The sequence below is a fragment of the Humulus lupulus genome, chromosome 8 (assembly GCF_963169125.1).
Source record: "Humulus lupulus chromosome 8, drHumLupu1.1, whole genome shotgun sequence".
Lineage (NCBI taxonomy): Eukaryota > Viridiplantae > Streptophyta > Magnoliopsida > Rosales > Cannabaceae > Humulus > Humulus lupulus.
In genome coordinates, this window is record NC_084800.1 from 107,543,455 (window position 1) to 107,558,682 (window position 15,228).

General features: G+C 33.4%; 1 protein-coding gene across 1 annotated transcript; it reads left to right on the plus strand.

Annotated features, from left to right (window-relative positions):
* Positions 1 to 10,229: 10,229 nt before the first annotated feature.
* On the plus strand, positions 10,230 to 14,168 carry LOC133798283 (chlorophyll a-b binding protein CP29.3, chloroplastic). The gene is made up of 2 exons (XM_062236523.1): positions 10,230 to 10,875; positions 13,730 to 14,168. The coding sequence occupies exons 1-2, from the start codon at positions 10,348 to 10,350 to the stop codon at positions 14,051 to 14,053; spliced, it is 852 nt and encodes a 283-aa protein (XP_062092507.1). The 5' UTR covers positions 10,230 to 10,347; the 3' UTR covers positions 14,054 to 14,168.
* Positions 14,169 to 15,228: the final 1,060 nt, after the last annotated feature.

The following is a 15,228-nucleotide window of genomic DNA, read 5'->3' on the forward strand; positions in this document are numbered from 1 at the left end:
GCTTAAGGCTCTCAATGAAAGCACCAAACTGTTGACGCCGTTTTTCGTCAAACTGTGAAAGAAGAGCACATAAACAATAATTGATAATGGCCAAATACAACAAAACAAATCAAACACACGATTTTTACGTGGTTCAGCAGTTAAATCTGCCTAGTCCACGAGTCTCTGTTATTAAACTCAAGATTATCTCTGAAAATTCTTAAGCATGAATTCTTCAGAGTTTTCTCTCAAGGTTCAGAATTTCGGTCCTTTACAATGGTGCATGGCCTCTCTATTTATAGAGAAGGCCGCATAATACTATCCCACATATTTTGGGTAGTTACTCTTTTTGTGAATAAAATAAATGGCTATAATCAGATATAAAAGGAAACGTCCCCTGAAGACCAGGAGACGTATAACTGATCAAATAATATCCCACGATTCCAGGGGATTTACAATAATAAATGAGGATTACATCTCATATTTATAACACTTGTAGATATTCAAGGTGGTTATCACGTATCTCTAAGGATTTAGCCTCCCAGGTTTCCTGTCACCTTTCGAACTGGAGACATTTCCGAGGTCGCATGGCCTTTCGAGATCGTATGTGCGTCGTGCTCGGGAGCCCTGATCCGAAGTTGTCCCCGAAGATGAATGTGTTCCCGGAGCTATCTTTCGAGATCATGAACTCTTCGAGGTCACCATACTCGAGATCGTATATATCCTGCAAGCTCGGCATATGATCCTGGAGCTTGTTTCCAACCTTATGAGCACTTATTTGCGAATCCAACTTTCGAGGTCATAATTAACATGGCTCGAAATCTGGGTATAACATCTTGCCCCCTCAAAAGTATTTGTTCGAATCCTAAGAGAAGGAAACTTTTGAACTACTTTCTTTGAGAACTGTACCGTCACACTTTTGAAAATGGACACGCATCAACCAGGTATTGCTCATTTTTGGTATTTGAGTGCCTTGGAAACACGCCCACGATCGTTCGTCTTACACCTTTTCGGCGCCATCATGTCATTGATCCCTAACCGTTGGATCTTGCAAGGATTTCGTTCAACGTTCCAGATTAATGCCTTTTTCCCACCTATATATACAAGACTCCACTCTTCACCTTCACTTTCACTTTCGTTCATCAGAAGCAAGAAAAGAAAGAAAAACGAAACCAGACCTCTCCATACAACTTTCGTTCTGTATATGTTCTCTCGGCCGAAGAAGCAAAGAAATCCTGGTCTGTTCGAGTCAGTGAGTTCTTACTTGCAACCTCTTCTTCAATCAACAATCTCTCTGCAGTCGCCATTATTGTGTAAGTAAGCAATTTTTGTTTTCCATTTTGCCAGTTTTTATTTAAACTGTTCTTGCTGTGTATATGTATATACTGGTTTGCATCCCTAGCCTAATACGATAGGAAGTTTTAACCCGATAGGTTTTCATGCTTTTTAGACTTTCATTCTGGATTTTCGTCTCTGGTTTATACCCAGTTTTGACGTTTGAGTGTGGTTCCCATTTTCTGGGTTTTGAAATTTTTAGGCAACGTTTCTTGTACACTAAGTTTTCGGATAAAAACATGGGTCTTGACAAATGCACAAAACCCAAAGACGCCTTTCCTGGTTAACCGCCACTCTTCTTTCCCTTGAATTTCGGGATTTTCAAAAAATTATCCACGCTCCTTTTCTTTTTCGTGGAATACACCCCCCTAACCCTTCAATAAGGGTCTTAGTATTTAGTCTCGTTCCTAAATTTCCGAGCTCGTGATTCCTGCATGCATGGCCCTCACCATTTTTTCTTTCTCGTTAGATGTCACAGAATCTGGAAAGACGGTGGGGGTCATTGCTGGCAATCCCTTACGAGCCAAAATCTCTGAGCCCCGAATCGTTGTTCGCCCGGAATCAACGTCGGATAAGAGAATACGAGCTTGCGCGCGAGCAAGAGGACATTCGAGCTCACTACCGCCGTCAGATAGACGAAGTCATCGAGGGGAAGAGGAGAGTTCTTCGGGAGGCCATCTATCTGGAATCTAATTCAGGCCCTAGGCCGATTCCTCTCGATCCTGCTTTAAAGGTTACTGTCGCATACTCCCCCGGAGAGCTCAAATTTTCATTAATGGGGGAACCTTCCTCCTCACAGCCGAGGAAAGAGATGTTCGAGGCCGAGCTCTACTGGAGCACGGTTACCACAACCAGTCAAATATCTGAAATCCTGGCTTTCCATGGCCTTGGTTTGTCAGGCACCTTGAAGTGTCGACCTCTGACTGGTCAAGAACGGAGCTGCTTCGCTCCTGGCGGCCGTGACGCCACAGTGAAATATGCGGCATGGAGCCAAGAATATATGAGGGCAGGAGCACTGCTGCCCTTGAAGTCTTTTTTCAAAGACTTTATTGATTTCGTTGGGTTGGCTCCGTTCCAACTCAACACCAATTCGTACAGGGTGTTGTCTGCCCTGAGGTCCTTGTACCACGAGCTGGGGTGGGAAGGACCTTCACCTCAAGAGATTTTATATAATTAATTTAAAATTTGATATAAAAATTATTATAAATACAAAAGTTAATAATATGAAAAATTTAGAAAAAAAAATCTAGTTTTAAAAGATTTTAATAAATACATATTTACATAATTTAGTTTATTTTATATATTATTTTTAAAATATCAAAATTTTAAATATTATATGTGTATTATTTAATATCCTTAAAAAGTTTGATAAATTATTCAAATAAATTTTTTTAACTAAAACTTTAGTATTATAATTTAGTAATTAATATTTTTTTATAAAATTATATTATAGTATTTTTACTCTTAATATCATAATTAATTTAAAATTTGATATAAAAATTATTATAAATACAAAAGTTAATAATATGAAAAATTTATATAAAAAAAAACTAGTTTTAAAAGATTTTAATAAATACATATTTACATAATTTAGTTTATTTTTTAAATTTTATTATACATTAATTATAATTTTTTATTTGAATTTAGGCGACATTTTAGTAATTAATATTTTTTATAAAATTAAATTATAGTATTGTTACTCTTAGTATTATAATTAATTTAAAATTTGATATAAAAATTATTATAAATAGAAAAGTTAATAATATGAAAAATTTAGAAACAAAAAAAAAATCTAGTGTTAAAAGATTTTAATAAATACATATTTACATAATTTAGTTTATTTTTTAAATTTTATTATTCATTAATTATAATTTTTTATTTGAATTTTGGCGACATTTTATGACTGTCGGCATTGGACGTTTATTAACTGTCGGCGTTAAGGTCAATAGCGACACCGTTTAACTGTCGGCATTGGTCTTGAATTAACTGTCGGCGTTGGGGTCAACAACGACACATTTTAACTGTCGGCATTGGTCTCGAATTAACTGTCGGCGTTGGGGTCAATAGCGACACATTTTAACTGTTGGCATTGGTCTCGAATTAACTGTCGGCGTTGGGGTCAATAGCGACAGTCAAAAGCAACAGTGACAGTTATTAGCTGTCGTCGTTGGTCTCTATGCCTACAGTTTTTAACTGTCGGCGTAGAGTCCCGCTAAGAAATTACGACAGTCAACAGAGTTGACTGTCGTTGTTGGGTATCGGGAAAGCCCAGTTTTGTAGTAGTGAGGTGGAAAAGAGTTTTAAAGAACTTTAACTCTGGTTTTTTTTTAAAAAACCAGAGTTAAAAGTACTGAAGTAATAGGTTAATTCCTTTTAATGCCAAACCAAAAAATCGAAGTTAAAAGTCCGTTAAAAGTTTTAACTTTTCTTTTTATGTATTTCTCAACAATTCTATGATAAATTAAAGCTAATTTTTGCAGTAGTGTAAGGTGATGTATAGTTGGGGTAATAGAATAGAATGGAATGGAGAATAATCAATTTTCATTTCATTCATTTATTTGGTTGCATTTTAGAGTATTGGAATGTCATTCTAACGGAATGGTATTCTACATTTTTTGTGGAATAACTATTCTATTTAAAAATGAAAGGAAATATCATTCCAATGCAAGATTGAAAAAAATTATTATTTTTTATTTATATTAATTTTTATTCAATTTAATTCCTATTCTTTTTCTCATTCCTTTTCCTATTCCTCAATTTTTCTTCCCTCCAACCAAGCGGCAAATAAGAGATCAAATCCGTAACACATTTAATTTGTTGATTGCTTAAGATTAGACACTGACTTCAAGTTATTATAAGTTCAAGTTTGAGATGGTCGTGGTGGTCTCTTGGTCTCCTGGGAAATAAATGTTAGAATTTTTGGTCTGCATTAAACATCAATACACATCAGCAAAGTTACGTTTTTCTTCCAGTCTTGTCTACCATTTCGTCAGATGAGTCTGCGTTTATTTCTGGTATTTTTAAGTTAGATGACAGTTGTAAAAAACCCCCTATAAATAAGTCTTGTTATCTCAGTTGTTTAGAGGTGATACGAGAACATATTTCATTTTGTAAAATATGAGTTATTTCAGAGAGAGAAAGAGAGAGAGCTTGAGAGAGAAACACTTAGGTCTTGGGTGAGAGATTTCTTTGTACATGGTCAAGTGTACTTGGGGTTTTGCTTGGGTTCAAGGCATTGTAATCCATCAAGTGAAGAAGTTCTCTAGTGGTGACAAGTTGTAATCTTTCATTGTTGTTTCATAGTGCAAAGAAGAACATCCCAAGGGGAGTTCAAAGAGGATGTAGGCTCAAGTTATTTGGGCTGAATCTCTATAATTCTTGGTGTTCATTTTATTGTTTTTTCTTGCTGATTTTTCTATAGAAATTTGTGTATGTTGTGTCTATTGGTTTGTTGCTTTTGTGTTTGTAGATGAAGCTGGTGTGAGGAAGGTGAATTCCCTAACAGTGGTATCAAGAGCCAGGTTCATTGGCAAAGTTTAGCTTCAAGATCAAAGGTGACAAAGAAGGGAAGAACTGGCTGAATCAAGTTCTTCATCAGAAAGTGACACAGAAAAAGTTTCAGTCAAGAAAGAAGTCCAAGAATCGAGTTCGAAGGTTCAAGAATCTGTTCAAAGTCTCTTGGATTGGAGTTATTGCAACAATATGAGTAATATGAAGCTTGAAATAGAGAGGTTTGATGGTAATGGAGATTTTAGAATTTGGAGAAGGAAGATTAAAGGAATGTTGGCTTCTCAAAAGTTATTGTGTGTTCTTGAAGATCCCATTTCATGGCCTGAAGGTACTACAAAAGATCAAAAAGAAGAAATGCTCGAATCAGCCATTGGGATTATGATTTTTCATTTGTCGGACTCCATCATTCAAATGGTTGATAAAGAAGACACTCCATCCAAGATTTGGAAGAAACTAGATGAGTTATTTCAGCAAAAGACTCTCACCAACAAAATCTTTCTTAAGGAAAGAATCTTTGGATTTAAGATGAGCAGTAGCAAGAGTTTGGAGCAGAATTTGGATGAGTTCCTAAGGATGAACATTGAGTTGGCTAACTCAGGAGAAGGAGAAGCTTTAAGTGATGAAAACCAAGCAATTATCATTTTAAATTCTCTGCCTGAATCGTTTAAGGAGGTCAAAAGTGCTATCAAGTATGGTCGTACATCAATTACTTTAGAAGAAGTAATTTCAGCATTGAAATCAAAGGATTTAGAGTTAAAATCAGAGAAATCTTCTTCACCAAACCTTGGAGAAAGCAACTACGCAAGGGGTCGATCACCACACAAAAACTCAAATGGCTATCATGGTAAAAGGCACAGCAAGAGCAGAGGTAGATCTGGTTCCAGAGGTCCAAACAATTCAAGGGCGTGTTTTCATTGTGGCAAGCTTGGTCACATGAAGAGAGATTGTTATCTCTGGCTTAGAAAACAAAAGGGCAGGAGTTCCATCTGTGAAAGTGCTAGATCCATCTACGAGGGAAAATCTGAACATACGGATTCAGCAAATATTGGAAAAGCTTGCAATGATGTTGAAGCTTTAATTGCAGCAACAGGAGAAAACGAAAAAGATTGGATCTTGGACTCTGGGTGTTCATACCATATGACTTTCAATAAAGAATGGCTTCAAGATTTCAGAGAGTTGAATGGTGGTAAGGTTATTATGGGGAATAATCAATCTTGCCAAGTACCTGGAATAGGCTCAATCAACATCAAAATGTTTGATGGTGTCATTCGAACATTGAAGAATGTCAGGTATGTTCCTAATCTGTCTAGAAATTTGGTTTCACTAAGCGTGCTTGATGATGCAGATTATACAGTAAAAATAGAGCGTGGAACCATGAAGATTTGTAGAGGTTCAATGGTAGTTCTTAAGGGAATTAAGAAGGACTCTCTATACTACCTAATTGGTGAAACAGTAACTGGTAGCAACACTTTAGCTGAGGCACCAGAAGATCACAAGGCAATCCTATGGCATAGGAGGCTTGGTCACATAAGTTATAAAGGCTTGCAAGTGTTAAAGCAACAAAGCTTACTTGGAAAGGATAAGGTGAGCAAGGTAGTTTTTTGTGAGAATTGTGTCTTGGGCAAACATCACAGATTGGCTTTCAAAGTTGGGCAACACAATTCAAAGGGCATACTTGAATACCTACATGCAGACTTATGGGGTCCAGAAAAGACTCCAACAATTGGAGGTAACAATTACTTTCTTTCTATTGTAGATGATTTTTCTAGAAAAATATGGGTGCATTTATTGAAACATAAAAATGATGCATTTGAGGCTTTTAAAAATTGGAAAATTCTTATGGAAAATAAAACAAATAGGAAGATTAAAACATTGAGGACCGATAATGGATTAGAATTTTGCAATGAGATTTTTTATTCATATTGTAGAGAGAATGGTATTCAAAGACATAGGAATGTGAGATTAACTCCTCAACAAAATGGGGTGGCTGAAAGAATGAACCGAACACTACTTGATAAAACTAGATGTATGATGATTAGTTCAGGTATACCCAAGGGATTTTGGGGGGGAAGCTATAATGACAGCTGCATATCTAGTAAATAGATGTCCTAATACAACTATAGAGTTTAAGACACCTAAAGAAAAATGGTCCAATAAACCACCAAAACTTGTCTTACTTAAAAGTATTTGGGTGTGCTGCTTATGCACATCAAAGAGAGGGTAAATTAGATCCTAGAGCAGTTAAGTGTGTATTTTTGGGTTACCCACAGGGAACTAAAGGTTACAAATTATGGGTTAAAGAAAACAAAGGTTACAAACTCATAATCAGTCGTGATGTTATATTTAAAGAAGATTGTTTTCCTTGTTTATCTCAAACTAACATTCCTGCAGGTCAAGAACAAAATAGTACTAACAATGCAGGTACAGTAGAGACTTTAGTTCAGATGGAAACAAAAGCACCCAACACAAATCAGGTTGAAGAAAATAAGATTCAGACCCCAACTCAAACTCCAGCTGAAATGCAACCAGAACAAAGTGTAGATGCATCTGAAATTCATGCAGATCCGACTACGTCATATCAGCTTGCAAGAGACAGAGTCAGGAGAGAACCAAAACCAGTCCAGAAGCTTACACTTACAGCTTGAGATGACATGATAGCTTATGCACTGATGTCTGCACTTGAGTTAGCTAATTCAGAACCCAACTCATATGAAGAGGCGGTAAAATGTTCAGATTCAAAGCATTGGATTGATGCTATGAAGGAGGAAATGAGGTCTTTGTACAAGAATGATACTTGGACGCTGGTTAATAGACCCAAAGACAAGAATGTAGTAGCATGTAGATGGTTGTTCAAAGTTAAAGAAGGCATGAATGATCAGGAACCAGTGAGATACAAAGCAAGGTTGGTTGCTAAGGGCTTCACTCAAAAGGAAGGAGTGGATTTTACAGAGATTTTCTCACCAGTCATTAAATATAAAACCATAAGAATCATGTTATCTTTGGTTGCCCAGTTCAATCTGGAACTTGACCAGATGGATGTAAAAACTGCATTTTTACATGGTGACTTAGAAGAGACTATTTACATGGAGCAACCAAATGGGTTTGAGATGTTCAAAGGGCAAGATAAAGTTTGTTTGCTCAAGAGATCGTTGTATGGCCTCAAGCAATCACCCCGGCAGTGGTATAAACGTTTTGATGGGTTCATGATAAAGCATGGTTTTCAAAGAAGCTACTATGATCCTTGCCTCTACTTCAAAGGACAACAATTCAAAGATGTTGAGTATCTACTGTTGTATGTGGATGATATGTTGCTGATTAGTGACAAAAGGGACAAGCTGAATAAATTGAAGGCTCTTCTCAAAACAGAATTTGAAATGAAGGATTTGGGCATGACTACAAAGATTTTAGGTATGGAGATCAAGAGAAATAGGGATCAACATACCATCTTCATCAGTCAAAAGTCTTATGTTGAAAAGGTTCTAAAAAGGTTTTCTATGAAGGGTGCTAAAGCTGTCAAACAGCCATTGACAAGTCAATATCAGCTTACAAATGCTGATTGTCCTAAAACTGAGTTTGAAAGGGAAGATATGGCCAAGGTACCTTATTCTAATGCTGTTGGAGCTATAATGTATCTAATGATTTGCACTAGGCCTGATTTATCACACTCGACTAGTGCTCTAAGTAGATACATGGAAAATCCCAGAAGAATTCATTGGGATGCTATGAAGTGGTTGCTGCGTTATTTGATTAATACTACTAGACATGGGTTGGTGTTCAAGCGGCATCTTAATCAGGTGGAAATCATTGGGTTTGTAGACTCGGATTATGCTGGAGACCGAGACACTAGAAAGTCTACTACAGCCTATTACTTTCTAGTAAGTGGGAATTGTGTGAGTTGGAAGTCTCAACTACAATCTGTAGTTGCACTTTCAACTACTGAAGCTGAGTACATGGCTGCTACTGAAGCAATCAAAGAAGGTATTTGGATTCAAGGTCTTCTAAAAGAGCTACAAGTGTTCAAAGGAAAAGCTACAATTTTTTCAGATAGTCAAAGTGCCATACATTTGTGTAAGAATCCAGTTTTTCATGACCGGACTAAGCATGTGGAGATCAAGTATCACTTTAATCGTGATAAGGTCACTGAAGGTGTAATCAATGTTGAAAAATTCCCCACAGAAGAGAATCCCGCTGATGCTGGAACTAAGATATTGCCATTGAGCAAGTTTAACTATTGCCTAAGCTTGCTCGGAATTGATCATGGATGATAGTTGATGGCTGAACTGGGATCCTTGGGAAGTTATGTTTATCTCTGCAATCCATGTTTAATGAAGACCAAGGTGGAAATTTGTTAGAATTTTTGGTCTGCATTAAACATCAATACACATCAGCAAAGTTACGTTTTTCCTTCCAGTCTTGTCTACCATTTTGCCAGATGACTCTGCGTTTATTTCTGGTATTTTTTAAGTTAGATGACAGTTGTAAAAAACCCCCTATAAATAAGTCTTGTTATCTCAGTTGTTTAGAGGTGATACGAGAACATATTTCATTTTGTAAAATATGAGCTATTTCAGAGAGAGAAAGAGAGAGAGCTTGAGAGAGAAACACTTGGGTCTTGGGTGAGAGATTTCTTTGTACATGGTCAAGTGTACTTGGGGTTTTGCTTGGGTTCAAGGCATTGCAATCCATCAAGTGTAGAAGTTCTCTAGTGGTGACAAGTTGTAATCTTTCATTGTTGTTTCATAGTGCAGAGAAGAACATCACAAGGGGAGTTCAAAGAGGATGTAGGCTCAAGTTATTTGGGCTGAACCTCTATAATTCTTGGTGTTCATTTTATTGTTTTTTCTTGCTGATTTTTCTATAGAAATTTGTGTATGTTGTGTCTATTGGTTTGTTGCTTTTGTGTTTGTAGATGAAGCTGATGTGAGGAAGGTGAATTCCTAACAATAAAGAATATAAGGGGAGGTACAATTTAGAGAGCGCGTATGTGTGTCAAGTTTAGAGAGAAACCTAGGGTACTAAGGATAGTATTTCGGGGTATGAACTACTCTTCTTTTGGGGACTCTCACCCAGGTCAGGTTAGTTGAATTTTAAAATGGCCAACAACATTATACATTGCATTCATTATAATGGGACCACTACGTATACGTGGAGATATATTATACCATACCCGACTTGAAGTAGGAACGAGTCTAATTTTGGAACCCTTTACAAATATAATATCATCATAAATAAATGTAGAAAATACAATAAATAGAAAGTTACAATTACTTAATTAACTTACTAGGCAAATTGGCTTGGTAAGAGTAAGAAAAAGAACAAAAATGATTTACTAAATGAAGACCCCACAAAAGAAGGTGAAGAAGCCATCAACCATCCAAATTCCAAACCTCCACACTCGTCCAACAGATAAGGCAAAGAAAGATAGCCCCAAAAGTAAACATCCATCCCCTATCACACACACATATAACACAAATTCCTCTTGACTTCATTCCCCCACAACTTCATCATCCGACCCCAGCAGCCATGGCCACCATCACTGCCGCTTCTGCTGCCACGTCATACTTCTTCGGAACCAGAATCTACAACCCTGCGGCCGGGGCCTCCTCCGGAAGGTTCCAAGCCCGGTTCGGGTTACCATTCGGAAAGAAGAAGTCACCGCCTCCTCCTCCACCCAAGAAGTTTCAGGGCAATGCGAGCGATGGCCGCCTCGTGTGGTTCCCTGGAGCTGAAGCCCCCGAGTGGCTCGATGGTACCATGATCGGAGACCGTGGCTTCGATCCGTTTGGGTTCGCCAAGCCGGCGGAGTACTTACAGTACGACTACGATGGTTTGGACCAGAACCTGGCCAAGAACGTGGCAGGAGACGTGATCGGGGTCAGAGTTGAGACCAATGATGTCAATCCGACGCCGTTTCAGCCCTACTCTGAGGTCTTTGGGATACAGAGGTTCCGTGAGTGTGAGCTCATCCATGGAAGGTGGGCCATGTTGGGAGTGCTTGGGGCTCTTTCTGTTGAAGCTCTCACTGGTGTTGCGTGGCAAGACGCTGGAAAGGTAAGTACTATATACACACATGTGTAGTATTTCTTTAAGCATTATATATATATATATACGTTTGTTATTATTAGTTTATTTTCATATAATACCTATTAAATCATGATAAATCTGTTAAGTGGTGTAGTATCGCTATTACGAGTCCCACCTATAATAATAATTAATATGAGTTTTGGATGATAATGTTATATATATATTTGAAGAATAAAAGATCAAACCTTAAAAGATTACGCACGGAGGCTGATTTTTTTGGCGGTATATACGTCTATAATATGCCCTAATTGCGTCGTCTTCTGTAGATAAATCCTCTAAAATCAGACCCTCGCGCCACAGCTTTTCCATCATTCGTGTCTTCTTCTCAGTCATATATATAATATATAAGTGATAAAAAAAATGGTCCCTGATAATCATAATGGTGACAAGGATACGATCAGAATCCGACAAAAGATAAAAAAAAAAAATTGGTTTATTTGTTGCTTAGAACGTAGGTTAATTTATCTTTTTGCCCTTTAATTTGCTCACAAAAAATGACGACGCTTACCTGTATACTCAACTACATAATGAAACTTAATGATGAAATTTGTTATATAAACTAGTTTATCCATTTACCATGTATGATTATTCTTTTCTATTACCATATCACAGTTTGTATATAAACATAAATCATGACTAATATATATCACATGATGACATATTATTCGTGCTAACTAATTTTAGCATACAACTCCATGTTGTGTTATATGTATATTAGGTGAACGTGTCATGTATGGATGTTTGATTAGTATTATTTAAAATATTTATTAATTATTTTTATTAAGATTTATAAATTTTAAATAAATAAATAATATTATATATAAAAGAATAACATAAATATATTAAAATAAAAATTAAACCAAAACATTGTTTATAATTTTTTTAAATAATAATAATACAATAATATTTTAAATCACAAACTACCATATTTAAGGTACAAAACATTCATCATATAATTTAAATCACACATTAATAATTGTAGAATAAACTTGTTGATTCTTGATAGAAGATAAATGTTATTCTAATTTCTTATTTAGTTACACAAAAGTCATATTATTTGTATAGATATTACACTTATACTAGGTAGAAGTAACGAGAAATGCACGCTTACTTAATTTTAAAGTTGTAAACATGTTTATCATGTTTATTTTTATTATATTTGTTTTAATAATCATATAAGTTTTAAATAAATAAACAATATCATAAAAATAAATAAAAGATATTTTATATAATGTATGACATAAATGTATTAAAAAAATTAGGACAAAATATTGTCTACAATTTTAATAAAAAACTGATTCACTTTTTTTAAAATATATATATAATAGAATAAATGATAGTTCTATAGTATATATAAATATTTATATCAATAATATCTACATATATGACATCTAAATACAACATTGACATAGATTTATATTTACATGGCTACATGACATATATATATATATAAATTACAATAATATTTATAAAAAAATAATAGAAATAAAATAAGAATAGAAAAAGTCATAGTATTGAGTAGTATACATGCTTCAACTATTTTAATTACTTAATTTTTGTTTAAGTTTATGTTTGTTCTAGTTTTTTAATTTGACATTGACAACAAGAGATTATATATTAAATATTTAATATAATTTTAATATTATACGTTATTTTTAAATTTAAGTTCGTTAATAGTTGATAGTATATATATTATATTATATTATATTATATGTTTAATATGATATTATTCTAATACGTGAAGTTTACGTTTAGGTTTAATTAAATTTTATTTAAGTTATAAAATGTATGATTTTATTATTTTTAAATGATTATTATTGTAAAATATTTCAAAAATATCATATTTTAATTTATTTAATTATTTATTTATTTAAGTTTAAGTTAATATCTCAAAAATATCATATTTTAATTTGTTTAATTATTTATTTATTTAAGTTTAAGTCATGTTTATAATCTACAGTTAAATATATGAATATTCGGTTAAATATAAGAATATTCATTTAAAGTTAACCGAAAAAAAAATGTTAAAACAAAAAATTTATGTTATTTACACACTTTTTATATAGAAAATATATAATGTATTTATTATATATTATATATTATTGTAATAATAATATTTTATAACATTAATTTGAATTTATATTAATATAATTATTAAATATCTAATTTTATATTAAATATTTTTATAATAATGATATTTTATAATATTTAAATTTATATTAATATAATTACTAACTATTTATCCTAGTAAAATTTTATAAAAATTATAATTATATATTATTGTAATAATAATATTTATAACATTTGAATTTATATTAATATAATTATTAAAAATCTTATCTTATATTATATATTATTATAATAATGATATTTTATAACATTTTAATTTTTATTAAATATCTAATTATAATAATGATATTCTATAATATTTGAATTTATATTAATATAATTAATAAATATATATTTTTAATTTGTTAATTATTAAATTTAGTATTGTATTATATATAATAATAATAATAATAATAGTTTATATTAATATAATTAATAAATATTTGAATTTATATTAATATAATTAATAAATATATATAATTTATTTTAAAAGTATATTCTTTTCAATATTTAGAATATTTGGTTAAAAAAAGTTAACAAAAAAATCATCAAAATAAAAAAAATATCGCTATCTACATTTTTCACGTAATAAATTAAGCCATGAATTGTTGTACATACACTCATTTGTCCTGCAATAAAGTGATCAATAGTTATTATATATGAATGTTTTATTGTTATCATAATTATTAATATGATTTCTTTATTTTAACAGGTGGAGCTGATTGAGGGATCATCCTACCTTGGTCAACCACTTCCATTCTCGCTGACCACATTGATATGGACAGAGGTGTTAGTAATAGGATACATTGAGTTCCAGAGAAACGCAGAGCTTGACCCAGAGAAGAGGCTGTATCCAGGTGGGCAATTCTTTGACCCATTGGGTCTGGCTGCCAAGGACCCAGAAGAGTTTGAGAGGCTTCAACTGGCTGAGATCAAACATTCTCGTCTTGCCATGATTGCCTTCCTCATTTTTGGGATCCAAGCTGCTGTTACGGGCAAGGGCCCTATTAGTTTCATAGCAACCTTTACTAAGTAGTGAACATCTCAACCAAGAGACTCTCTCTCGTTCTCTAATTCATTCATATATTTTTCTACTTTTGAATTAAAACTAGTGCACTTATATAATTTGGTTTATATATTAAATTATCCCATCAGTGTCGCAGATACTATCATAATATTATATTACATTACAAATATATATATATTAAATTATCCCATCAGTGTCGCACCCCTTTTTTCTTTACTTCTCATATAGAAGGGTAACATTACTTTTAAAATGCCCAAAATGTATGATAAACATATAATACAATAGTATTCTACCAAAGATACCCAAAATCTATCATAAAACACAAAAATATGAACACGTTATATCTATGAAAAAAAATATATATAAAATAAATTTTGAAAATACAAAAAACTATATAAAAAATAGTAATGGGAAAATAGTTGACTACATAGCTTGTTTAGAATTGAAACACAATCTCTAGAACACTAAAAAGTGTTCAAAGTTTACCCAAAACGTCCGGAAAAAAAAAGGCCTTAGATATACAAACAGCTAAGACTCAAAAAAAATTGATCCCAAATTTGACCTTTTAATAGATCTAGAGTAGAGATTCATGTTTGTGAGCAAGATTAAAGAATTGTAAGTACATAACTTTTCTAGATTTAAAGAATAACCTCAAGAACACTAAAATGTGTACAAAATCGACCCAAAATTGTCAAATCCAACTCCATAAAAATTAAGGAATCCACTGCCAAAAGTCTAAAATAAATCTTGAAATCAGATTTTTTTTTTTTTTTTAAGATATCTACAGTTTCTAGTAAGGATTCAAGAATTTCAAGCCAAGCAAGGGCAAAAATGGTTGGAGAAAAGCTCATGATAAACCCTTTTAAAACACTTGGAGTGGCAGCTATAGAGTTTTTTTTTGGGAGAAAACGATGGTGAGAGAATGAGTTTGTGAAGTGGGCCATAGGGTTTTTAACCCTTTTGTCGCTATAAAAAAACGACGAGAAAGGCCCACACGACCTATGTTGAGATTGGTTAAATATAATAGTTAAGGTGTTTATACATTGAGGTGCAAAACACTTAACGGTTTTCACTTATAGAGAAGTAAAAATATGAGATTGTGTAGAAGGCATCTAAAAGTGACTTTTATGGGTCTAAAGTGATACAATGAGGTATCCAAACATTCTTAAGAAGTTTGGTAGTAT